General features: G+C 38.5%; 1 protein-coding gene across 9 annotated transcripts; it reads left to right on the top strand.

The window, feature by feature from the left end:
* The first annotated feature begins 774 nt into the window (after positions 1-774).
* Positions 775-26,065, top strand: LOC147511587 (pentatricopeptide repeat-containing protein CRR2, chloroplastic-like). 9 transcript variants are annotated; one of them, XR_015219449.1, is made up of 8 exons: positions 20,584-20,803; positions 23,602-23,660; positions 23,806-23,882; positions 24,667-24,716; positions 24,973-25,118; positions 25,196-25,452; positions 25,539-25,591; positions 25,748-26,065. XR_015219449.1 is itself a non-coding variant. In XM_086603248.1 (6 exons), the coding sequence occupies exons 2-6, from the start codon at positions 23,641-23,643 to the stop codon at positions 25,395-25,397; spliced, it is 495 nt and encodes a 164-aa protein (XP_086459374.1). In that variant the 5' UTR covers positions 780-800; positions 23,602-23,640; the 3' UTR covers positions 25,398-25,655. The 9 variants fall into 9 exon arrangements, 5 of the variants coding, with proteins under 5 accessions (XP_086459370.1, XP_086459374.1, XP_086459371.1 ...); XR_015219448.1 differs by having other exon boundaries at positions 25,745-26,065; XR_015219447.1 differs by having other exon boundaries at positions 25,196-25,591.
* Positions 26,066-26,378: the final 313 nt, after the last annotated feature.

Below are 26,378 nucleotides of genomic sequence, written 5' to 3'. Positions count from 1 at the left end.
AAAGAAATTCCCGTTTTTCAAATAGGAGAAAAATTCTCATTTTAATAGGAGATGACGTGAAATTTTAATAGAGCTCGAAAAATACCTCTTGTGGGAGCTTTAATATTAAGACTAGTTTGTAGGCCCGTGCATACGTACTGGCTCTTTTGAAAACATTTATATTTTTTTTAGAAAATTGGGACTACCATTTTAGTCGCTAACTCGTTTTAATTTTCTAACAAATTGTTTTAAATTAAGTTTTAAAAACCCGTTTTTCCAATTGGGAAAGAGATTCTGTTTTAATATGAGAATGATTCCCGTTTTAATTAGATACGCTAGATTTTCGCTTAATTTTTAATAGGGGAGGAATTCTCATTTTAATAGGAGAAGGATTCCCGCTTTAATTAAAAGTGTTAAAATTTGTTTTAATAGGAAAAAAATTCTCGTTATAAAAGAAGAGAAATTCTCGTTTTAATAGGAGATGACGTGGAATTTTAATAGAGCTCGAAAAATACCCTTTGCAGGAGCTTTAATATTAAGATATAGATATAGATAAAAAAAAAAAGAAAAAGAAAACAGCTCACTTTTTTTAAAAAAACACACAGAGGAATAAAAAGGGAAGTTGTTTTCTAATTTTCCATCTCGACAACAACTGACGGCGGCTAGCTGGAAAAAAATTTGATCAAGCTCGACAATGTAAGTTTCCCTCTCTCTCATTAATTAATAGTGGTAGTAGTGAACCATAATCTCCCTCGCTTCTATGTTGGGTGTTCAGATCTCAAAGTAATTGGTTTCAAACACATCTCCATCGATCAAATAAGGTACTTTTTTGTTATTTGATTCAAACCATCAGTTAAAGTATCGATTTGTTGAGAATATGCTTTCATTTTTTCTGTTTTGTTGTTAATGTGGTTTGGATGTTTTGAGATTGTTGATGGTAGTTAATTTGTGTTTATTGATGTTTATATAGTGAGGACTTGTTGTTCACTTTGTACAACTTTGTTATTGTTTCATGTTGGTTTTGAGTTTTGTGTCTTCTTCTTTTGTTTATAAGACCAGAAAACTAGTATGCAAACTTTCCTTTTTATTGTAAAATTGAAAGTTATGTTGAAGCTTCTTCTTCTATGCTTCTAGCCTTGTGTTTTTTAATATCCTTTTTACTTTGTTTGTATTATATGAACATTGGCTATGATCTTTCCTTTTACTTAGATGAGTAGTGAGAAAGATTTGGAAAGGACGCGTAAGGTAGCTGCTGTCGTTGGAGCTATGCAGCGATTACAAGTGCGGTAACTACTGTTTTCACACTAACATATAGCATACCAACGAAGCCATATGTGAATCGTGACATTGACAGAAAATTGTATTTGGATGGTATAATCAATGATGATAGTGAATGTTACGATATTTTGAAGATGAGTAAAGAGTTGTTCCAAAAGTTGGTTGTTTTATTTAAAGAAAAGAATTTGTTAAGAGATTCAAGAAATACGAAAGTTGAAGAGCAAGTTGCAAAAAGGAACATTAATATCAATTGTGATTGCCACAGAAAGAATTGATTTATTATTCAATATAAAAAAAAGGAAGTTAAAAATAGAGAAAGAAAACGAAGAAGTATATTACAAAGAGAGTTAGCGAAAATAAGAACAAAAACATGAGATTCTAGCAATAGAAATTGGAGTGATTCCATTCTTTGGGTTATAAACTTAAAAGACACAAATGCCGATGAGTCGATGACAATATTACAACAATTGGGAAGGGGATGGGGGAGCACTGAGTGGTTGACAATGCTCCCAGTGAAACACGTCAGCCCTTTTTTTCTCTAATAGAGATATATCACCCCTCCACAAAAAAAAAAAAACAAATTCACGCCATTTTCAATTGTTCGTAAAAAAAAAAACCAAAAATCAGAAAGTCTAAAAAAAAATCTCTCTCTCTCTCTCTTATCTCCATTCTTAAACAAAAAGAAACCTGAAAAGTGAGAGCTCTCCAAAGTAGTAACTCAGTAACCCTAACTTACTTAGTAACTCAGGAACCCTAACCTAACTTACTGCAATGATAGAATATGCAAAGTTTTTACAGGATACGGTCAAAGAAATGGCAAAAGAAGTTCAAAATTCGTGTTCTATAAACCAAATCTCTCTCTCTCTCTCAAAAAAAAATCCGAATGTCGTCGTTTTTTGTTTTGGGTAATATTAAAGATGTTATTAATGAGGTTACGAAAGAAGCTGTGCAGAAAGCAACCATGGCGTTTTCTATGGCAGAAGCTAGACTTCAATTCGCGGTAAAGTCTTTAGAATCTGCGAAAGAAACGGGTATCTCTGTTGATGATTCAGTAGAGGGTGATACAGAGAGTGGGGAAAAAAATGGGGTGTCGGTTTCAGTGGAAGAAGAGGTTCTTTTGGTTGCTCAGGATGAGATAGTCAACTGTAGAAATAATTTGGAAAAATGTCAGTCGGAGTTGAGTCGGTTACAAAGTAAAAAAGAGGAGATGCAGAAGGAAGTAGACAGACTTAGTGAGGTCACAGAGAGAGCACAAATGAATGCTTTGAAAGTAGAGGATGATGTGGCAAATATAATGCACCTAGCAGAACAGGCAATCGCATTTGAAGTTGAGGCTACTAAACGTGTCAATGATGCAGAGATTGCTTTGGAGAGAGCAGAGAAACTTCACGAGTTGGAAAGATTTATGTATTTATGATTTAAATGGGTAAATTGCTCTGTTCAACCAAAAAAAATGGAAAGAGTTGAATCCTCTTTCCTCTTCCATTTATTACTACAGTCGATGGACTCTTTTCTCTCTCACACATCAAGCCCTCAAAACCAACCAGGTATACTTCTCTCTCCCACTATAAGATCTATTTCATCATTTCATCACTTCAATTTCTAATCAAGTTATTGTTTTTTGTAGTGGGTAGAATAATTGGTGGTGATGGGGGCTTCAAATTTTGTTGAGAAAGAGAATGGTTAGTTTAAAATCATGCCTGAACTGATACATTTTTGGTCTTTTACTCTTTATTTCCGTTGATTATCTAAGAAAAAAACCTTTATTGGTATAATAGACCGAATATAATGAAAGGTTCTTTTCAGTGATCCGTTAGAATCTTAGACAATGTTTTTTCGTAGAGGAATTCTAGATAATTATGGCTAGGTTTGCAAAGTTTTTCAAGACTATGCAACGGTTTTGCAATAAAACAAGCAGTAACGTAGTACTGTTCAATTTTTTTTTTAATAGCTATCTAACTAATTATAAGCGCTATGAATCCTATGATCCCGAAGAAAAAAACTTAATGTAAGTGATATAGAGTGTATGTGATAGTTATCTAACGAATTAAAAGTGGTATGAAGTGAGCATCAGTACTTTAGTTCAACACATAAGGTAAGATTTGCTTGCACGATAGAAACATTTCCAACTAAATGATTTAGTTAGTGCAATCCGAAAATTAGATATATACTCTAATGTCCTATGTCCACATCGGTGGGAACAATTGTCCCTAACTCCATATTGTTAGGATTTAGGAGCAGTAAGTGTAAATGGGTGATAGCTTTTGGAAAAGAGTCTACATCTTCATTATTGGCGTACTTTTATTTTACAACCTAAGAGGCTAGGAGAAGTGCGTTAGTTGGTCCGTGTTCTTTTTACTGTGTTTGCATTGGACAAGGATTAGGTATGAATTTGAGACCAATTGCTGCTGCTTGAATATTTGAGAATGTCGACCAGTCAATTCGTTATGCGGGTACTTTTTAACTTTTGTAAGTGAACCCTTCCTCACATGTAACGAAAACTGAAAAAATATCGTTTTTTATAGATAGTCTGTAAGAACACAATTAGCCTGATCTTTGAAATTTTCCAGTATGCTTTTTTGATTGTTCTGGAGGTGTTTCACTTTTTCAAAGATGGTTCAATTGTATATATATCTGTGAAAGAAAGGGTTCAGCCGATCCAGTCTCATTCACAGAGCCACAGAGGTACTTCTCACTTTCTCAGCAACGTAAGTAGCCCAAAGGTCGAGGAGGGGCCGGGGCCTAGACTGTTGCAAAGAAGAATAAGAAGCCACAAGTTTTAGTTAGTAATTGTGTTAGAACTAGAGCTGCAATTGCTAAAGAGACAGCTGCAGTGAAAGGGAAAGGGAAAGGGAAAGTGGTAGTTGGAATTGAGATTAAGAATAATAAGAAGAAGAGTTGTAGTAAGAAGATTAGTGGTGTGAGAGGTTGCTACTATTATTATGATTTCTGAGGAGGAGGAGAGTGAATTGCGTGGTCGGATTGGAAAAGGTGGTGTTGGGAGTGATACTAATTCAAGGGAAAAGGTTGAGAGTTACGAGAAAGTCATGGCGGCGGAAGATAGTGGTGGTTTGAGTGCTAATAAAGTCGCTGAGCAAGAAGAAGAAGGCAATACTGCTCCTTTTCCTGACAAGGTAATCTATGTTTGCCATTACCATTCAAGTGTTTGCTTAGTTGTAGCTTGGTATCATGGAAGCTATGCAATTTTTGCCATATTGACATAGATACTCTGTAAGACTTCAATCTCCTTTACTTTGAACTCTAAGGTGCATGATTAATTTAAATAGCTCGGCTTTTTTTATGAGTAGATTTATTTGATTGGTCATAGTGTAACTTGGTTAGTTGTACATCTTACTAATTCTAATTGGCTATTTTTAAATTTGAATGGAAAAGAGTTGCTTGAGATGCAAGAGCATGCCTAATATCAAGATGCTCCATGATTCACTCAAGAATTTTAAAATCTTGAGTCAATTACCCAATGATGGTTATGACTGAACTTAAGGAGCTGGTTCAGAACCCGGCCATCTATATGAATCTTTTGATTGATACCCATCTATTTGGGTGTTTATAGATAGATATATTTCTCCTGAGCAAGTACCAATTCAATATGGCGGTTCGAACAAGGATGGCGATGCGTAATTACTGCTTATGCAGTATTGAGGTTATTATCAATCGAGACATTCAAGTTTTTTGTTGTACTAAGTCCTAATGTTGCAGTGATCTCATTTTTTTAACTAGTTATTTAACTGCTCTGGCATTCGTCGAGACGGTTAAGTAGTTGGGTTAATCAATGAGAAGTATATTGTTTTAAATTTTCAAGTTATGACAGGTTTTATATTTATGAAATGTCAAAAATACAGAGGAGACTCTGTCGAAATTTTTAAGAAAAGTCACGTACTTTAGGTATATAATTGTTCGAGTTTGGGGCGTTGGACTCGACAAAAAATAATTTATTTACCTTGCATTGAGTGGTTGTTAGGAAAGTTCAATTTTGATTTCAGGGTATAATTGCTTCTCTATTTTTTCAGTAATATGTTATTTGCTTTCAAACCAAGTCGATGACAAGTGATGATTTCAGGGTATAACTTGCATTGACCACAATGGTATAGTAAGAAGGTGAAGAAGAAGAAAAATGGTAGGTAATTATGCCGGCGAATTGGTGAAGAGAAGTGATTGTGACTGCTGCGAACGCTAAAGGAAAAGAAAGTAGAAGGCCGGGAGTAATGACAATGGGTTGGACGAGAAAGAAAGGAGGAGACCTCTTATCCCGAACTACCCAAAGAACTTACTGGTTTTATTGTTTCAACAACATAACAAACAATATACTATACGTATTGGCTTTATTAGCACTAAAGTCCAAATACAGCATGGTAGATTCACGATATTCACACCTGATCATTTTGTTGATTGAAGTCTAGAATGAATTGTAGATCGAAGTATAAAGGTTCTAGGTGGCTTGAATATAGTCATGATGGTTCACCTTGCTAAACGCTATCTCTACTCATTTGCTCATCAACAGTTTCAAGGTAAGGTAAGTGTAAGTACCCTCCGTTCTACACTACAGAGCACGTGTCCACAAGGCAGGACGTCTTACTCCAGCTTGTCCCACAACATCAGATCGTACCAACGGCCTAACACCCAGGTCGTTACCAGCAACAGTTACAGCCATGCATGGAAAGATATCAACTAGCGCAATCCTGAAGTTCAGTCAACGCAACAATCAAGGAATCATTTACTTTGTAACATCAGAGTAATGGCAAATCATCAAGATAGAGAGAGGTGGATCTGCAATCCATAACAGTTCAGACACACATCTACAAATAGAGAGAGATGAACTACGTAAGGCTTGATTCAAGTTTACCCCGAGAAACTTGATACGTAGGCAACTCTTATCCCAAGAAGAGTGTAGCCACTTCCTATCCAATAAATCATCAGGTCGTAGTCCCAAAATAACCAACATCTACATTGGCGCCGTCTGCCGGTTCGTTTCCTTAAGAAAAGAACAACCACTCTTTTCTCAAGCCCACGAAGCTAGTCAGCAAAACCATAATGGAGCCCAACCTACAAACATTGGCAGACCAGATGAAGACACTCCAAGAAGCCTTCATCACTTTGCAACAAAAAAACCAGACAATGCGAGAGAATGCCAACTCCAACACCAACAATGGCACCACAGAAGCAAGGGAGCACACCACTGTTGCAGCCAGCCAACACCACCAATCAGCGTTTAGAAGACTTCGCGCAAAAACTAGAGAAGTCAAGCGAAAGAGCGGTACGATCCGGATCGCTCGAGAAGATCTTTGGAGACATACAAAGCATCACCATTCATCCAAGATATCAGAGACAAACAACCTCTTTCAGAGTTCATTCAACCAAAGTTCCCGTTGTACGACGGTACCTCCTGCCCAGGCGAGCACGTAGCCAGCTTCAGCCAAATCCTAGCACTATACACCATCCTGACTACGACTACCTAAAGTGCAAATTTTTTCCAGCCAGTTTAAAGGGACGGAGCAATAGACTGGTTTTACACACTCCCTCCAGATTCGATTAACAACTTCGACAGCCTTGCCGAGACGTTCGTAACAGAATTCGTCCACAACAAAAAAAAAGCACGCCGACCTGGACTCCTTGTTCCAGCTCAAGCAAGCTCATGGCGAAACGATCCGAGCCTTCCTAGGACGTTTTAAGAAAGACCTCCTTTTGCTGGAATCAGGATTCAATGACGGTTTCGCAATTTCGGCGTTCACAAACACCCTCTTGGACGACTCTGACCTAGCAGGGTCCCTCATGCGCAACAAGTCAGACACCTTAGCCGACATGTATCATAGAGTCGACAAATACATCAAGTACAAAGAGTGGATGGCCAAACGCAAAGGCAAAGAGGTCATCGCAGTTAGCAACGAGCCAGACCCCAAGGAAAGCAAGCAATATTCAAACAACAACAATAACAACAACAAGAGATCCAACGCCAACAAACCCTCATACACAAAGAGAGAATTCTCCAATTTCTCCAGGATGCCAAGTCAAATCCTGAAGAAGATATATACAGCGCCATACTTCAAACCAAACATCAACAAGGTGATAGCCATACCAGAGCGTCCATATTGCCATTTCCACAAACTCCACCACCACGACACCAATGATTGCTGGAGCCTCAAGCACTACCTCCAAGACCTAGTGGAGGAAGACAAATTAAAAGAGTTCTTGCCAGAAAGCAATCTAAGGCACAAGCTAGATGCCAAACGCCACAGAAGCAGGAGCCGTAGCAATGAACGACCTACCAACAACGGAAACAGAGGCAGGAGCAGATCAACTTGACGATTTAAGTCTCTAGGACGGTCAAGGCACAACAGGAGACATTACTCCTCCGACCAAGATGAGGACAAAGTAATCAACATGATTACAGACACCTCAAACGACGAAACCTCAGGTTGGGAGAAGCACAGAAGAGTGGGAGCAATCCAAGAAATCTACCACCTCTCACACAAAGCCGAGATGATCAACCCCACTGACCCTAAAAAGACAACGACAATTTCATTCACAGAAGAGGATTTAGACAAGGTATGCCTACCTCACAATGATGCTTTGGTAGTGCATATCAAAATCAAAGGTTGGACAGTTAAGAGAGTCCTCATCGATCCAGGGAGCTCATGCGACATACTATTCTATCAAACATACAAGGGCATGCACCTACCGGACTCGGTGATGATAGAGTTCAATGTACCGCTCTATGGGTTCAACAGAGATCGTACAGATACCATCGGAGATGTAATCCTACCAGTCTCCATTGGCGAAAAAGAGGACATGGTCAAAACTTCAACACGCTTCAGTGTGATTGATGTCAGGTCGTCCTACACAGCCATTCTAGGACGTCGTTGGATTCATAAAATCCAAGCAATTCCATCAAACCTACACCAAGTCCTACGATACCCTGGTCTCAGAGGCATCATGGAGCTCAAAAGCAACAAACTAGAGGCTCATCGATGCAATCAGGTCAGCACTACGACCTCACCCAAGCTTCAGGTCATCGAAGCCAAGGACGTCCCAAAGAGGCAGGATCCCCAAACATCCAGCCCTCCAGTAGCGGCATCAGAAAAGCTCAAAGGAAAACAAGCTCAAATAGAACCAAGAGAAAAAGTCAATTTGGGCACAACTAATGACCCAAAATTTGTATATGTAGGGGCTGACTTAGACCCCAAGCTCAAAAAGCAGCTTGTCAAATTTCTATCTCTCAATAAAGATGTTTTTGCTTGGTCGTATATCGATATGCCAGGAATCAACCCTCAGGTCGCTTGCCACAAGTTAAATGTAGATCCAACTATCAAGCCTATCAAACAACGACCTAGGAAGCTAGCACTCAAGTTTCAAAAAGCCATCAACGAAGAGATAGAAAAGCTCAAAAACATGGGATTCATCAGAGAAGTCGAGTACCCGACCTGGCTTGCTAACATAGTAGCCGTTCGAAAAAAGAACAGTCAGGTACGACTCTGCATATATTTCACCAACGTCAACAAGTACTGCCCAAAGGACAGCTTCCCCCTACCAAGAATCGACATATTGGTAGATCAAACGTGCGGCCATGAGCTTTTGTCATTCATAGACACATACAGTGGGTACAACCAAATACCAATTGCAGAAGAAGATTAGGAAAATACATCTTTCATAACCGAGCAAGGTATGTTTTGCTATAACGTCCTACCTTTCGACTTGAAGAACGTAGGAGCAACCTACCAAAGACTTGTCACAAAAATGTTCAAAGACTTGCTATGAGACACTATGGAGGTCTACATAGACGACATGGTGGTCAAAAGCGAAAAGGCAGGTGATCACATCTCCCACCTACAAGAAGCCTTTGAACGACTCCGTCAAAACAAGATGAAGCTTAACCCAGCCAAATTCGTATTTGGAGTAGCCTCAGAGAAATTCTTAGGTTACCTCGTCTCACAAAGACGCATTGAAGCAAACCCAGAACAGATATGAGCTCTCCTTGAAATGCCAGAACCAACCACAAAGCAACAAATCTACAAATTATCTGGCATGGTTTCAGCCCTCAACAGGTTCATCTCAAGAGCATCTGACAAATGCAGACTATTCCTGCACATACTAAAAAAGGGAGCAACTTTTACTTGGACAAACGAGTGCCATAAAGCCTTCACCGACCTAAAAGCCTATTTATCAACTCCACCCGTCCTATCCAAACCAGAAGAAGGAGAAACACTAGGGCTGTACCTTGCAACTACCGACTTCGCAATCAGCTCAGTTCTCTTTCGCGAGCACGATGGAATTGAAAAGCCGGTCTACTTCACCAACAAAACGTTGGCAGAAGCAGAAAAGCACTACTCTCCGATGGAGAAAGCAATGCTTTCTTTACTCTACTCAGCTCGAAAGTTTCGACCTTACTTCCAATCTCACAGCATTAAGGTCATCACAGATGTACCCATCAAACAGGTATTGAGTTCTAACAACAAGACAGCCCGTATGGCCAAATGGGCTGAAGAACTCGGAGAACATCACGTCGAGTTTGTTCCCAGAACGTCTCACAAAGGCCAGGTCGTTGCTGATTTCTTGGCAGATTTTCCCGTCGAAGACATCAATTGGGAACCCGAGCCAATCACTTCACTCCATCAACAAGCCACCAGACACATGGCACCTCCACGTAGATGGAGCATGCAATAGCAGTGGTAGTGGACTGGGGGTTGTATTAACTTCACTAGAGGGAGCCCAGCTACAGAAATCAATCAAAATTGATTTCGCAACGTCCAACAATGAAGTAGAATATGAAACATTGATCACAGGCCTCCGAATGGCACAATAACTACAAGTCTTAAAACTTAAAGCTTACAGTGATTCCCAGCTAATTGTCAAGCAGATCACCAAAGAATATGTCACGAACGGAGCAAACATGGCAAAGAATGCTCAAGTCGTTTATGATATAATCAGCTCGTTCAAGATATTCTCCTTAGACCATATTCCTTGAGAAGACAACAGACATACAGACAGCTTGGCCTTCCTAGCCTCTAAAACACAAGAGGCATGTCCGACCATAGTCTACATCGACATTCTGGAACGACTTGCTTACCAGAAAGAAAATATCAACAACCTCACAGATTTCCAGCCCTCATCTGAAGAAGAAATCAATCAATCTTGGATGGGCCCATTCCTTAAGTTCATCTTACATGGTGAGGTCCCATCAGAAACAAAGCATGCCCATGCAATACAACTCCGAGCCCCAAGATACACAGTTATCAAAGGAAGATTGTTCCGCAAATCTACTGGAGGATGCATAACACCATGTTATCAATCAAGGTGCATAACACCAAGGGAGGGACAACTTATTTTTGACGAAATCCACAAAGGTGAATGTGGAAACCACGCAGGAGCAAGATCACTGGCAAACAAAGCAATCGCCCAAGGATATTATTGGTCAGGCATGCATATCGAGGCAAAAAGGTACGTTCTTAAATGCCTCCAATGTCAAACTTTTGGCCACAATCACTTAAGTCCAGCAAGGGAATTGATCAACATAGCCAGCCAATGGCCATTGCACATGTGGGGGCTAGACATCATGGGACCATTCATCCCGCAAAAGAAATCAGGGATCAAATACGTCCTAGCAGCCACAAATTACTTCACCAAGTGGGTTGAAGCAATCCCACTAGTTCAAGTCAAGGAAGTCAACGTAATCAACTTCATTTGGACTAATATCATCACTAGATTTGGTCTACCTCACACCCTAGTCATGGACAACAGAATATAATTTGCTAGCACTTAAGTCAATGATTTTCTACAAAAATGGCGCATCACTCAAGCATTTTCTATACCTAGATATGCACAAAACAATGGCCAAGCAAAGGCCACCAACAAGGCCATCAAAGAAAACCTCCAAAAGAAGATGGAGAGCAAGAAAAACCAATGGGCAAAGCAACTAGAAAACATTCTATGGGCATATAGAACAACAGCTAGATCCAGTACAAATGAATCTCCTTTCACACTTTGCTTCGGAGCGGAAACAGTGATACCATCAGAACTCACAATCACAACTACACGTTTTGACATTATTGAATCAGGAGTCAATGACAACATCTTGGCAAAATAAGTTGATCTCCTAGAAGAACGCAGAGAAACTGCCGCAATATCCCTAGCTCGGTATCACTAAACAATCCAACGTTTTCTTGCAACAAGAAGGTCGTCCCAAAATCTTTCCAAGCTAGCGACCTAGTCCTCAAAAAGACTCTAGCACCAGCCAAGCTCGACCCAATATGGGAGGGCCCCTACATTGTAGGCAAAGTCGTTGGAAATGGCGCATATTTGATCAAAACCCAGCTCGGTGATAGGCTTCCCCGACCTTGGAATACAACTCTCTTCAAGCGCTTTTATCAATAAGTTTTTTTTTTCTCTTTCTTTCCTCCAAGTACATCAGTCAATATGAATGAAATCTCATCAACATTTTGAGTGCAGCTATCATTTTAGCATTACATAAGCACCTTGCATTTCACACTACGCAACCCGACCTAGGACATCACAATGTCAGGTCGGATACCAAAGACAGAGTTCAGAACGACTCAACAACAACAGCCATGCAGTGGTTAATTCCAATCAATTCAAATCAAGGTCCCCCAAAAGGACCCTAAACCAACCTAACACCAATACCAGGGTTAGGTATGGTTCAACTATAATTGCTACTCAAAGGCCAATTATCAGACAAATTTAATCTAAAAGACCCCAAGTCAACTTATGATCTCACAAAGGGTTTAAGATAGACTCAAATATAATGGCCACTCAAAGGCTAATTATATCAATTAGGAGTTCCCCCAAAAGGAACGAATCAGGGCGGATACCTGACACAAGACGAAGCCTAGGTGCCAACTACGCAAAGACATCAGGTCGTACTCAAACGCTCTACGACCTGTACCTTAAAGACGACCTAGAAAAATCAAGCAGTGCATTAGGACTAGCACTATGCAGCACAGGTCGTCAAACAACAAATCAGTAGCAACAAAAGCAATCATATGCATACTTCAAACCAACTTCAACAAGTAAGTGATTTAAATATTTCTACTTCAATACAAAATCGGTTAGATACCAAGGCCCCCAGGTTATCCCAGGAAAACGACCTGAGTATCCCCATAAAAAAACTAATATTGTATCTGTATCAAGAACAAAAGCTGGCTAAGTATTACTCAAAGACCCCCCAACCTAAGAACAAAACAAGAACAAGACATTCAAAGACCTCCCAACCGAAAGACAAGCACAAGACGTTCAGAATCAATTCACACAAAGAGAGTATCCACATTCAAAGGGTCCAGATCAACGCCCTCTACAACACCAGAACTGGTAGCCTAATCAACAACAACTTCAGAAACAACAGAAGGAACAGCTGGAGCAACAGGTGGCATAATGACTTGGTCAGATGGTAGATCAGATGGTCTATTAGCATCTACACCAGCATCCGCAGCAGACACTGTTGCAGCCCCACTTTCAATGGACATTTTAAGGCGATCATACTTATCCAATGCCACAAGATAATCATCCAACAGCACGTACACATCGCCACTCCCCACCGTATCCACCAAGTAGTTGTATGCGCCTCTTGCTCAAAGAATCCGAGCGTGACCCTCTTACACTCATCAACCCATTGCTGAACCTCCAACTTTACGAAATCCAGAGCGGGTTGCAACATAGCTACTTTACCACCAAGCTGTTGCACCTAGGGGTGTAATACGGGGCAGACCGGGTCAACCGCAAGTCAAATAGTGATAGGTCGGGTCGGGGCGGGTCTAGGAGATTCAAATCCAGTGGTCCTCGACGGGGCGGGCGGGGCGGGGCGGGGCGGGGCGGGTTGAAGTGTCATGTCTTAGTACCATCACTCGGCCTGTTGGGTCAGTTTACGGGGCGGGTTGAAGTGTCATGTCTTAGTACCATCACTCGGCCTGTTGGGTCAGCTTACGGGGCGGGTTTTAGGCGGGTCATCCGGTCGGGTGGAAATTATCATTTTAATCCAATTTCACTAAAAAAAAAACTTTCTAATTCTACAAGTAATATATTTCCAATTCACAACATAGAAAAAAAAATAGAATCAATCAATAAAAAATAAACAAAAATAAAAAAACTTGAACTTGAACCCAAAACCATATTTGTAAATTTGAAACTTTTTTCTCCTGATTTACAATTTGTAAATTGATTATTTTTCATAACATGATAAAATGAAGATGGGAGCGAGGATCTATAGTACAAAACAATAAAATATAAACTAAAAAAATTTGAAATTAATACAAGGATGAATGATTCATCTTCTCCAAAATTCGAAAGTTGAATTTAAACTTTTGATATTTGCCCAATGTTCAAACTTGAATATTTGAAATTGATGTTGAACTCATAAGTTTGTGTTCATATCTCTCAAATTCTTACAAAAGTTAAAAGAAAATATAAACAAAATGCCAAAATATTAGAGTTAGAGTCTTAAAATTATGCGGGTCAACGGGGTTGGGTCAACGACTTTTGACACGGTGCGGGTCGGGCGGCTTGACGGGTCGGATTTGAGCATAGAACCTACACCCATTGCCCGACCGCGTAAAAACGGTGGCGGGGTGGGGGGGGGGGTTCTATTTTCGGGTCGGTGTGGGTTTGGGTGGCGGATGAAGACCGGGTACCCTACTGGATGATGGGTCAACGGTTTTTTTTTACAGTCCTAGTTGCACCTGATCCCTCAGCCCTGCAACCTCCGGTCTCTCCACCTACTGTTCAGCCACCAGTCTGCTACAAGTCAGCTTGCTGACATCCGTTCCTTCTTGTAATGGTCAGAGATAGACGCCATATCCTTCAGCTTTCGATACATCGCCAGAACCTAACAAACAAGACAACAAATGTAGACATTAGAAGGGATCAAAATCAACAAGACCAAAGAGGAGCAAGCTCAGAATGGAAGAATACTCACAAAACACAATGACCGTTCCATTTCCACAAAGTTCACATCCAAACCCTTACCATCCAGCTTGCGCCTATCCCCGACAAGCGCAATACTTTTCAACAATGCCCCACCAACCAAAGGAGACTTGAAGTTACAGTCACCATTCACAACAAACTTCAGCAGCAGACTGTAGGGGTCCTCATATGTAACCAATCTATCAAGGACATCATTGTCACTTTTCTTACTTGGGTCCGTACTTTTTGACCCCTTGCCCTGCTCAGCAGCAGGCTTAGCCTCACCAACTTTTCTCTTTCCACGAGACTCAGCCAACCTAGCATCATGAGCCAAATCAATCAGGTTCATCCTCTTCAGAGGAGCCCGACCCGAAGACGAACGACCTTCAATAGAGCCAGGTCAGTCTTCAACCTCAGCACAGGCCTTCTTAGTCCCCTCCAACTTAACCACTTCGAAACGCCTTTTCAGATTAGGCTTCCGGAACGAAATGGGAGCATCACCCTCTCCACCAGCACTGCCATCTACAGTACCACCAACACTTCCAGCACCCGCATCTCTAGAAGAGAAGTAGTTGGATGCAGAACGATCTGCATCACCAGAGGAGAAGCGATTGGACGCAGAGTGCCCCCAGCTCAGAACGTTGGGGTGCCAAACGATTTACATCACCTAACTCAGAATGTTGAGTTAGCAAACGATTTGCGTCACCTAACTCAGGATGTCTGGAAGGCGTCACCCCTCCAGCCGCCCTCACCGCTCTAGAACGGTGTTCAACAACCCCACCAGACTTCCTTGCTCCACCAGAACGGCTGTCACCAGCATCTCCACTCCGTTTCACTTCAAAAACAGGTGCTTTCTTGTGACTCTCCCTCTCCATGGCAGATTCCGAGCTAAAATCAGAAAGTTCAACCACTACCTTGCAAGCCCTAGCTTTTTGCTCCAGCCTCTTATGGTTGATTTTCTTCCCTCCGTGCCTCTTAAAGTAATGCGCAACCTCACCAAGCAAAGCCTGCTTATCTTCCAAACTCAAACAAGCAAACCTTTCAATAACACCATTCATCGTACGATCGCGGATTGTAATCTCTGCAAAAACAAACCAAATAAATCAGAACGTCCAAATTATAAATTACAACACACATTACGACCTACCACGAGGTTGTACAACACGTTTATCAATCTCCAAACCAGGAGGGCAATATCTACCTACAGCCAACATCGGCTTACGCCCCCAGTCCTTCTTGCTCACCCCCATAATAACTGAAGATTTCCCCTTATAAACATGAAAACTAAAGTTCACAGCACCCGACTTCCTCACAACAAAGTGCTCCGTTACATCGTTTAAACAGATGTTGTAGCCCCTGTCATTCAACAGGTCTAACACATGGAGAATCCTCCAACTGTTCCCCATGAGCTGACAAGGGGCTTTCCCAAAAAAGTTCAAAACCTCCACAGTAAGACGGGAAAAGGATAGCCTCATCCTAGCCTTCATCTGCCTATAACAAACAACTACTCTTCTACCTCAAGGAACGTAGTCATTAGTATACAAATTTTTCTCCCCAGCTAGATCGTACGCAGACTGATCAGATTTCACCCAACCAAACTCCCTCCTCAAAGCAGCATAACAATTCACCGACTTAGGTTTCCTCTCGTCCACCGTCTCTCCAACGAAGAAGACGACGAAGCCTCATCACCACTACAAACCCTCTCCTCACTTTCTTCACTTACAGTTCTCTTTTTCCATTTACCAACTTCAACCTCACCACTTACACTATCACTAGTCATAAACATGACACAATCAAAGAAAGAAAGAAAACTCAAATTTTTAAAGTGGAAAGACGAACTTGTTTCAAGAAGGACGAGAAGTTTTTCTTCTTTATTTCTTTTTCACTCTAGACTATTTTTATTTTATTTTATTTTTTTCTCCTTTGGTTGAAAAGTGAACAAACAAAAATCTTCTACAAGTCAAAAACCCCTCAACTGCCAAACACCTCAAGACAATCAAAATGTTTCGTGTTCCCAAAACTTAAAACATTACTTGCCTACAAATCGCCGTAAATTCGGGCCCACGAATCCAGCCCAACAGTTCTCGCACATTCCCCAAAACCTAAATTCAAAACAAAACAGCTGTCAGACACGTGCTTTTAAAACTTTACCTTTTAAACCGTTCTTGTTCCACGCAACAGCTGTCCCAAGAACAAATAAAAAGTAAAGGGGGCTGTGTAAGTACCGCCCGTTCTACACTACAGAGCACGTGTCCACAAGGCTGGATGTCTTACTCCAGCTCGTCCCACAACATCAGATCGTACCAACGACCCAACACTCAGGTCATTACAAGCAACAGTTACAACCATGCATGGAAAGATATCAACTAGCACAATTCTGAAGCTCAGTTAACGCAACAATCAAGGAGTCATTTACTTTGTAACATCAGAGTAATGACAAATCGATCATCAAGATAGCATACAAGGTGGATCTGTAATCCATAACGGTTCAGACACATATCTACAAATTAAATAGAGAGAGATGAACTACGTAAGGCTTGATTCAAGTTTACCCCGAGAAACTTGATACGTAGGCAACTCTTATCGTAAGAAGAGTGCAGCCACTTCCTATCCAATAAATCATCAGGTCGTAGTCCCAAAATAACCAACATCTACAGTAAGTTCCAAAATACTGAAGAGAGTGAACCAGTGTAGCCAGCTTGGTCTAGAATGATTTATGTGACTCGGCTTTTCTCAGACATAACAATGTCACATCTGAATCCACAAGTGAATTGTTCACTATAGATGTGGTCACATGGATCCAGTTTGAAGTCCCATGAGCTCACACAAGATCTAGGAGTCACTGAAGAAGGATCAAATCTCTTTTTCAGCTGTTTTAAGACTTCTATATCTCCCCAATGAATTCTTGAATCTCCCTTTATGAACAGCTCTGAAACTGTAATCACTAACACTAGAACGATAGATAGAGAGAAGTATGATGTACCCATTTCTTCTCTCCCAATCTTCTTTTTGTTCTTCATAAATTTTCTCCTTTTGGGTCTGTTAGATCTCTATAGATAAGAGAGAGAGAAGTCAAGAAATGCAGAGATAAGGAAGTATTGTATGCATCATACACCCATGAGTTTGTATGTCAAATGTTGTTTGTATGACAAATGCTGATGATCAGAAAAAGAATAAAACTAAACTAAAAGGCTAATATGCAATAGTGGTGGGATTTAAAGCTTTCTCTACTTTTCCTGTCTTTGTTTCAGAGATATTTTGAAAGCTTTTCAGTGGAAATTGTCAGGATACTCAGATTCAGACCTTCTCCAAGTGCCAAGTGCTGCTTCTGTTTGAATTTCTAATATTTGTTCACCACGATACCCATGCACATAGACACAAGAAATGAATGCAACTTATCTAAATCTTTCTATTGTGTATTTTGGCAACTTCAGTGAGGGTTTATCGTGTTTCTTTGTAGGTCTTTATAACGGACTAAGGGCAATGTATCTCACAAGTCACGAAAAAAACTTTACTAAAATTTGACAACAAGACCATCAAACAAACCATTCTTCAAATGTAAAGATATCTTTAATACCTAAAAACAATCAATATATCAAAAACACTAAGAATATGATATGATTTAAATGTAGGTTCCATAAAAATGTTTTAATTGTTTCTCAAAGTGTTGCAATTCAACAAATTTGATAATTAAACGTTTAAGGGAAGGAACCAGAAGCACTCTGACTCAATTCCAATAAGAATGAATATAACAAATTACAAAGTTATAAATAACGATAGCGAGTTCAAGGGATTTTGCGAAAAAGAGAAGTACCTTTGAGAGAGCGCCTGAAGTTACTTTTTTGCTAAAGTAAACTGAAAATAGATACTCAAGAGACTAGAGAGGTTAACCATTTGCTTTTTTAAAAAAATCAGAGTGAGAATACACGTGTGGAAATTAGAGATACAAATGGTGAATGTGACACCACGTGTTAAGTATACTAATGGGCTTAAAAATTAAGCCAACCTTTATCAAGAAACCCATAAAAAATTGGACTTCTTAATAATAATACACTCTAAGGCCCATTAATACAAAAATAGAGCCTTTTAGCCTCATCAATTATTAGAGTTGCTACCGAGTTTCAATATATTTTGGAAGATTTTTGATACATACTAATTCATAAATTTTTATTATCAAATATTACCAATAATTAAAAAAATTATATTAATGGTCAACACCCATTTTATATAAATTAATGGCAAACAATTGAATTAATGGTTAACAAAGACTCATGTATTATTGAACTTTAAGGATTTTGGAGATATACTTAAAGGAAATGTGTTAAAGGAAGGCAATATCTACACATTAGAGAAATTCGACGTGTGGTTTGCAAAAAATTATAGGCCAATTGAGAATGATCACAAGATCTTTTTCAAAACTAGCACATTAGTCACGCCAATGAATAAAGAAGGTATTGACATTGCAAGGCACAAATTCGCCTTCTCTCAGTTCGACACTATTTCAAGTCAAGTTGAAAACAAAACTCACCTAATAAGTAATATTTTAATTCAATAACCACTTTCCTTTGTTAACTCGGCTATTTGTTGATTATGTTTCTCCTAACATTTATGTGAAAACAATTGTAGACGTTATAGGCCTATTGAAGAGCGTAAGTAACATTACACCCAAATTTGGAACAATTTTTCAGGAGATTGTTATCATGGATACTTAACTTATAATATTTTATCACTTATATACTTTAAGCTTCGACTTTCTGTATATATGTCTTCTTATCTATTGTTTTATTTTAGATTTACTTTGTTTTTTCCCAAGCCATTATTATATATTTAAGTGTTTCTGGGTAGTGTGTTAGTACTGAAATTGGCATATTTCATTCCTTCAAGCATATGGTATGTAGATAGAGAGACCATTGTGCGCAATGAATATGATTCGGTTATCGCTTAAACATATAATATGTTTTGAGTGTTCTATTTCTTGATTGTTGCATTATATTTTGATAGTGAATTGTTATTTAGGACAATAATAACCTAGGTGAGGATGATAAGAATTGTTATTTAGGACAATAATACTTCAAAAAAAAATTTAGAAAAACATAAAGCCATCAAGCAAAGTATATATATATATATTATAATCAATGAATAATTAGATATCAATATACATATATTATTTATTCAAATAGACTTTAGGTTTTTGAGTAATTAGTTATCTATGTAGTAAGTCCGGCCATAAAATGACTAGTGTATCATAATAGAGCACATTGGAAGTGATCTTGTTTTTAAATGAGTCGTTAATACCATCCTAGTTGTCAGTATCCTATGACACACAATATGATATGCAAGTTACGATGGCAGTTATTATGAAATATACTAGTTTAACAAAAAGAGAGAGAGAGAGAGGTAAGTTTCTCTAAAATTATGAGGGTTTGGTCTTGTCAAAGGTATAACCATCTTAATATAGTTTTATGCAAAACGAACAGAGTTTCGGCTAATCTAAGAAAAACAGCAAGAGATATTTGTATTCATAGCAAGAGATTTCATGTTCTGTTGGTATCACCAATATTTCTTTAAAGTTAATCCCATACATTTCGATAACCTAAGTAGATCAAATCGATTGTTTATTTATTTTAAAAACAGTCCTAAGGCATAAGGATATTGTTTACTGTTGTGAGATTTTCTTTGTCATTTTCTAAATATTGTAAAACAAGTGGATACTTATAGTAATAGTTTTTTTACAGGTGGGTAGGTATACTATATAGTATAGGTACCGAAGGCATATTTCAATGAATTAAATTAGCTTCGAATAACCAATAGTTCACTAATTCTTATTCCTGAACATGGTTGTCACTTGTCAAGATGCTCTATCCCAATTTTCAGATTTGATATTGTGATTGAATGGAACTACTTTTTTGTATATTAAGCAAAGCGTATCATATAAAATATCCAGTGTATTAAATACTTTAAATACACAAACTATGTGTGTGCAGCGTGTGGCAGATGAAACATTTATTTGACGACTGTATTTGTGTATTCACGAAGGAGCATCAATATACTATCAAAGCTTAAGTGCACATGACTCGGTTTCATGAACATATTTAAACAAAAGGGATCAGCAATAACACGTTTTTTTTTTTTTTTTTGAAATGGTTATGGGTTTAAAGCAGACCCCCACCTGTTTTATTAAAAGTTGAACTTTACAAGCCTCCCTAAGAATTAGATCATTAAAAGGAGGTACACAAAGACTTACAAAATCGATCTACAGACATCAAGCCTGACATACATGAGAATACTCACGATACAACCACAAAGAGTATTTACTAAAGTAGTGTTAGGAATGCTCTCTCATCTCCTACTTTCTGGCCATAACTTGTTTCACTATCTCAGGATGATCCTTCCAAAGATGAGACCGCGCTTTCTCGTAGTGTCATTTTATTAGGGACTCATAGTAGGCACTAGGGAGTAGGGACTACTGTACGAGGTTCTGGTGTTCAATTGGGCCTGATCCATTTAAACACACTTAATTGGGCCTGATCCAATAAGTCTACCCTAAAAGCGGCAGTATGTTTCCCTCTCGCTCTTTCACTTGCTTTCTCTCGTGTCTCATCAATCTTTCATACTCATTCCAAAGGTGAGTTCAATTATATCTATTACATTATTTCTACTAATGTTTTTGAAAATAACATATTAATATTTGTTACATTTACTCGTAGTGATTGTGGTTCGATGATAATATACTTTTTTTTTTATGTCCTATCACATGTAGATAACTCTAGATGCTACAATAACTATAATATTTGTTCATGCCAGTAATTCGAGACACGAAGATGTCAAGGATAAGGGTGGGGTCCTACAGAAACTCGTATGACTACACCCGCATATTACACAATTTAAGAGACAAAAAAGAGCTTAAGGAAATACATGCACAGATTATTACTAGTGGTTATGAACAAAGCCAGTTTCTCGCTGCCAAGCTTATAAGTCGGTATGTTGAGCATAGTGATTCGAGTATGGGTGATGTTAGGAGAGTGTTCGATTGTGTTATGGAAAGAGATGTTTTGCTTTGGAATGTAATCATTCGTGGTTATGCGAATACGGGTCCTTTTAGTGAAGCAGTCTCTATGTTTGATCAGATGAGATTGAGTGGCTTTTGTGCAAATAAATACACGTACCCTTTTGTGATCAAAGCTTGTGCAGTATCGGGAGCCAGAATAAAGGGTCGGCTTATTCATGGACATCTGGTGAAAGTTGGTTTGGAGTTTGATTTATTTGTTGGAAATTCTCTTGTGGCGTTTTATGCCAAGTGCCGTGAAATTGAGACTTCTAGGAAGGTGTTTGATGAAACGGTTGTAAAAGACATTGTGAGTTGGAATTCCATGATTGCTGGATATGCCCAGAACGACTTTCCTCACGAAGCGATAAAACTTTTTCATCAGCTGCTCCAGAAAAGTACTCATTGTGTTCCTGATAATACTACATTTATTGGTGTTCTTCCTGCTTGTGTACAAGAGGCAGCCGTCAAAGAAGGAATGTGGATTCATTGTTATGTTATAAAATCTGGGATGAAGGTTAGTGCTCCTTTGGCTAGTGGCCTTATTGCAATGTATGGAAATTGTGGTCATTTGGACACTGCGAGGAACCTATTCTTCAGATTGCCAGAGAGAAATATTTTCGTATGGAATGCCATGGTAAAGTGTTATGGGATGAATGGGAATGTGAATGATGCACTTGTTATGTTCTCAGAAATGGTGGACTCTGGTATACACCCTGATGGTATAAGCTTTATCTCTGTCTTATCAGCTTGTAGTCATGCAGGTTTAGTTGATAAGGGTTGGGAACTTTTCAGAAGTATGGGAGATTATGGAGTTGAGCAGTGGGAAGAACACTATGCTTGCATGGTGGATCTTTTGGGTCGGGCGGGCCAACTCAACGAAGCTCTCGAGCTCATTGAGAGCATGCCTGTGAAGGGAGGGAAAGATGTCTATGGAGCATTGCTTGGTGCTTGCAGAATTCATAAGAACATAGAGCTTGCTGAAGAGGCTGCTGAAAGGTTGTTTGTTCTTGACCCCCAAAATGCTGGGAGGTATATTATTTTAGCTAAGATGTACGAGGATGCAGGTAGGTGGACTGATGCAGCAAGAGTGAGGAAGGTATTGAGGGAGAAGCAAATAAAAAAGCAACCTGGATGTAGTGCGGTTGAAGTGAATTGTCTACTCCATACATTTGGAGTGGAAGACGAATCACATCCACTGAAGGGGCAAATTTTCGATACTTTAGAACAATTGGAAAGAATAATTGAGGAAGATTTGATTGAATAATGCTTATCTTTTATTGTGGAAGGGTAGCTTCGTCCATGCCTTCTTAAAGAGGTTGGTTCAATGTAAATTTTGTTGTTTAGAAGTGTAGTACTGACCAGTGCATGTTATGTTGGTTGTACCCCAGCATAGTTTCTAATTGGTGGGTTTAACTTGAGTCAGTCCCAAAGAAGAATTACTTTTGACTTACAGTTAGTTGATTTGATCTTTATCCACTCCTCAAATATTGTTGGTGTCTCCACCATTATGCTGTTGATATTCTATCGATCTTTTTGCATAAGCTATGTTTCCTTTCCGGAACAGATTTATCTGCTGTTTTACTTCGTATGTACATGTGTGTTCCATACACATTAGTTTTGACTGTTAACTGAGTTAGTGAATTATATAATATCAAACAAGGCCGAAAGTTTCGGGATTTGAAGATATTTCGGACCCTCCCAAAACCGATACATATCGGAAAAATCGAAAAATCAGATCGATATATCGTTTTTGCCCATTTTGGTGATAATATTCAAAAAAATTGAAAAATCGGGATATATTGGAAATATCGCTGATATATAACGATATATATCGGGATATATCGGTCAACAGTCAACAAAATCGGTCAAAAGTCAAATGATATATATCAAATATATCGGAATATATTGCCAATATATATCTTTATATCGGTAGAACCGATATATATCTGTTTAACATTAATTTAATTTTTGGAGCCGATATTTCAAATGTTTCGAAGTCGGTAGGCTGAAAAAACGATAAATATCAGCGAAAAATTGATTTTTCTACCGATATTTTCTGCCCTGCTATCAAAGACAAATTTTTTCCTTCTCTTTTCCGTCTTCAGACACGAAAAATGTTTTTTGGGTTCTAAGAAGGAAAAAATCCATGACAAAAGTGTCTTCATGCGTGTACTTGGGTTTTGGGTTGGGGTACATGGGTGTACATTGGGATTTGTCTGGATAATCTTGGTCTTGATGTAATTTTTATAGTTATATCAATACATAACCTTTTATCGATGAAAAAAAAGTGTGTTTTTATGCAAGTCACTAGGTGCATTGCCTGCTAGTAATCTCCAGTTATATTATGCTAACCAGTGTTTGCTGTTTCTGTGTAGTGTCTGCTGCCGTTTTTGGAGGCACTGTTAGGAAACAAAATGGGACATACTGCGTTGAAGTATGTTTTTTCTACTAATCCTTATTACTTTTCTTTGCTAACTGGGCAAATCAGAACATATTTACGTGCAGTTACAGTGATATACATTTAGCGTCTCCTTCATGCTACATCTTCTTATGAGTTGTTAATTTCTGAAATGTTTCAGGTCAAGTTCATCAAAAGAGACGGAGGAATCATCAAAAAGCATGCGCAAGTTTGACAAGAAAGTTCAGTTTTATACTAGTAAGTATGTTGGACTTGGCCACATGAATGCAATATTTGGCAGCACAGTCATCATTAATATTTTCCTATGCCTCATTTATTTTATTTTATTAGGCCTTTGCACTGGCAAGATTGCACCGCCGCCACTATAGTTCCTTTTTCATGGTATTTGTTCTAGATTTATAAACCATTTTGATTGATGCTGGTTTATTTTTTCCCGGGTATGCTCGAATTCCTAAAATCTGTTTAGTTTTTTAAATTCATCTCAGCATATCCACCTACCATCTCTCTATGGCATAGTTGTTCTCGTATGTCCTAAGTTCTCATTATCATCATCGCCATAACTAGATTAGCTGAAACTCTACTTGTTTTGCATAAAGCTATATTAAGATGCTTATACCTTTGACAAGACCAAACCCCAATTGTTGTTATATTGTCATCGACTCATCAGCATTTGTGTCTTTAATAACTATAACCCAAAGATTGGAATCGCTCCAATTTCTATTGCTAGAATCTCATGTTTTTGTTCATATTTTCGCTAACTCTCTTTGTAATATACTTCTTCGTTTTCTTTCTCTATTTTTAATTTCCTTTTTTGATATTGAATAATAAATCAATTCTTTCTGTGGCAATCACAATCTATATTAATGTTCCTTTTTGTAATGAGTGCAAGAAATGTTTATAGTTGATGTGTTTCACTGTCTTTTGCATGTTATCTCTTACTCATGGATTATGATATTTTGTGCCATGGTTCCCATTATCATCTTTTGTTCCTAACTCTGTCAACCATTTATATTTCTTGTAGAGGTTAGAGATACTGTTGCCTCCTTGCGTGCAAAGACAGAGATTGGCAAGGTGAGAATGCGATTAAGTAGAGAATGTATGAAATATAATTTTCAGTTTTTACATCGGCGCATCGCTGAACCAATATCTTTGTTTTGATCTGGAAATTTGATTTTCTAAGCTAATCATGATAGGAGTATATATTTCTTAATTCCTGAACTGCTCAAAATTATTTTGAGGGTACCCATATGATTCTCTCCCACACTGATTTAAATGCTGGACCACCATTATTGACCAGCTTCTAATGAAGTATCTTATGCTAATGCAGAAAAAAAAATTAAGAAACCGGCAGCAGAAATTGAAAGCATACGATCTCTCCTCACTTAATGAAGTCCTTCCTGAGTTAAAGGATCCTGGACAAAGGCATGATTTGACCAACTTGAAGCTGAATAGCAAGACCAGGCAGAAGCTAGTGTAAGTATTTTATTGTAGTAGTTATATCACGTTACGAACTTTAGGATTCTTATAGTGGATCTAAATTATTTGATTAGGGAGAAGGAAGGGAGGCAGTTAAAAGCAGTTCTTAGCAATCCTGTTTTCCAGTTGGATCCTTTGGCTGCCATTCATCAGCATCTGGAGAGAACACAGCCAGTTTTTCCTGCTGAAAAACCAAAAAAGAAGTTCAGCAAAACTGGAAAGAAAAAAGGCAAAAAGTTGAAGGCATCATCATCATCCCAAGCTATGGATATGTAATGCTATACTTGGCCTGTCACATTGCTTTGTCTGTACAACATCAACATATCATCTGGTATATTCCTTTGTGATTATTACCCTTGACAACGGCCACCTTATTATTGTTAAGGAAGAAGAGTTCACTAGATTTTGATAGAACAGGTCTCTGGATAGACTATGCAGTTGCACATATCAGATGTTGGCTCATAAAGATGGTGAGTATTTTGTAGTATTTTGTACACTCTCTGATATTATTGAAGTACATCTTAGTTCTGTGCTCCTGGATGAATATGATTGGTTTCGAAACTGAGTTTAGATAGATATAACATTAGTTTCTTGCCTCTGAGGCCCTGTTTGGTTCATTGCAGAAGATTGTAAGCTGCCAAATCTAAGATAAGTAGAACGAAATTTCTCTCAAAAGTTTGGTAAGTGGGCTGTGTTGAAACTTTAAGAGTTCTGGTAGGAGACAGTAGAGATCATGAATTTGGTAGTCTGGTATGTGCTGAAATTTTCAGATATTTTGATAGGGATGGGATATATTTTAAATTTCAGTCGACTTGTATGGTGAGATGTTTCCTTGGTTAACCTGCTCTTTAGGACTGCGATTACTCTTGCTCTAAATGTCTTGGATATTGCACTGGCAATAGAACCCCATTTGATGATAATGACAAGTTCATAGTTTTTTGGTAGTCTTTGCAACAAAAGTTGATGTCTAGATGCCTTTCCAACAATTTCCTTTTAGGTCCCTACGGATTTTGAGGCTGCAAATCTTCTTTGAACCAAACCAAATGGGGCGTTAATAAATTGTTATTATTATGTTTTTGTTTTTGTTTTTGTTTTTGTTTGTTTCAAAAATTTAATTCTTGAGTTATGCATACCAAAAAAGAGAAAATTTAATTTTTGGTAGAATTGTTCAAGGTCCAAATTGGAGTCTTGATTGTCTAGGATGTTGATAGTGTGTGTAATTATCATATCTTGATGGTTCGTTTCATCTCAAATCCA

The sequence above is a fragment of the Coptis chinensis genome, chromosome 3 (assembly GCF_015680905.1).
Source record: "Coptis chinensis isolate HL-2020 chromosome 3, ASM1568090v1, whole genome shotgun sequence".
Taxonomy (NCBI): domain Eukaryota; kingdom Viridiplantae; phylum Streptophyta; class Magnoliopsida; order Ranunculales; family Ranunculaceae; genus Coptis; species Coptis chinensis.
Note: the sequence above shows the minus strand (reverse complement) of the source record. Positions and strands in the feature narration are given on the sequence as shown.

Excerpts from the sequence above, each read along its gene's own strand:
- LOC147511587 (XM_086603244.1), top strand. The coding sequence starts at position 21,000 with ATGTCAAGGATAAGGGTGGGGTCCTACAGAAACTCGTATGACTACACC.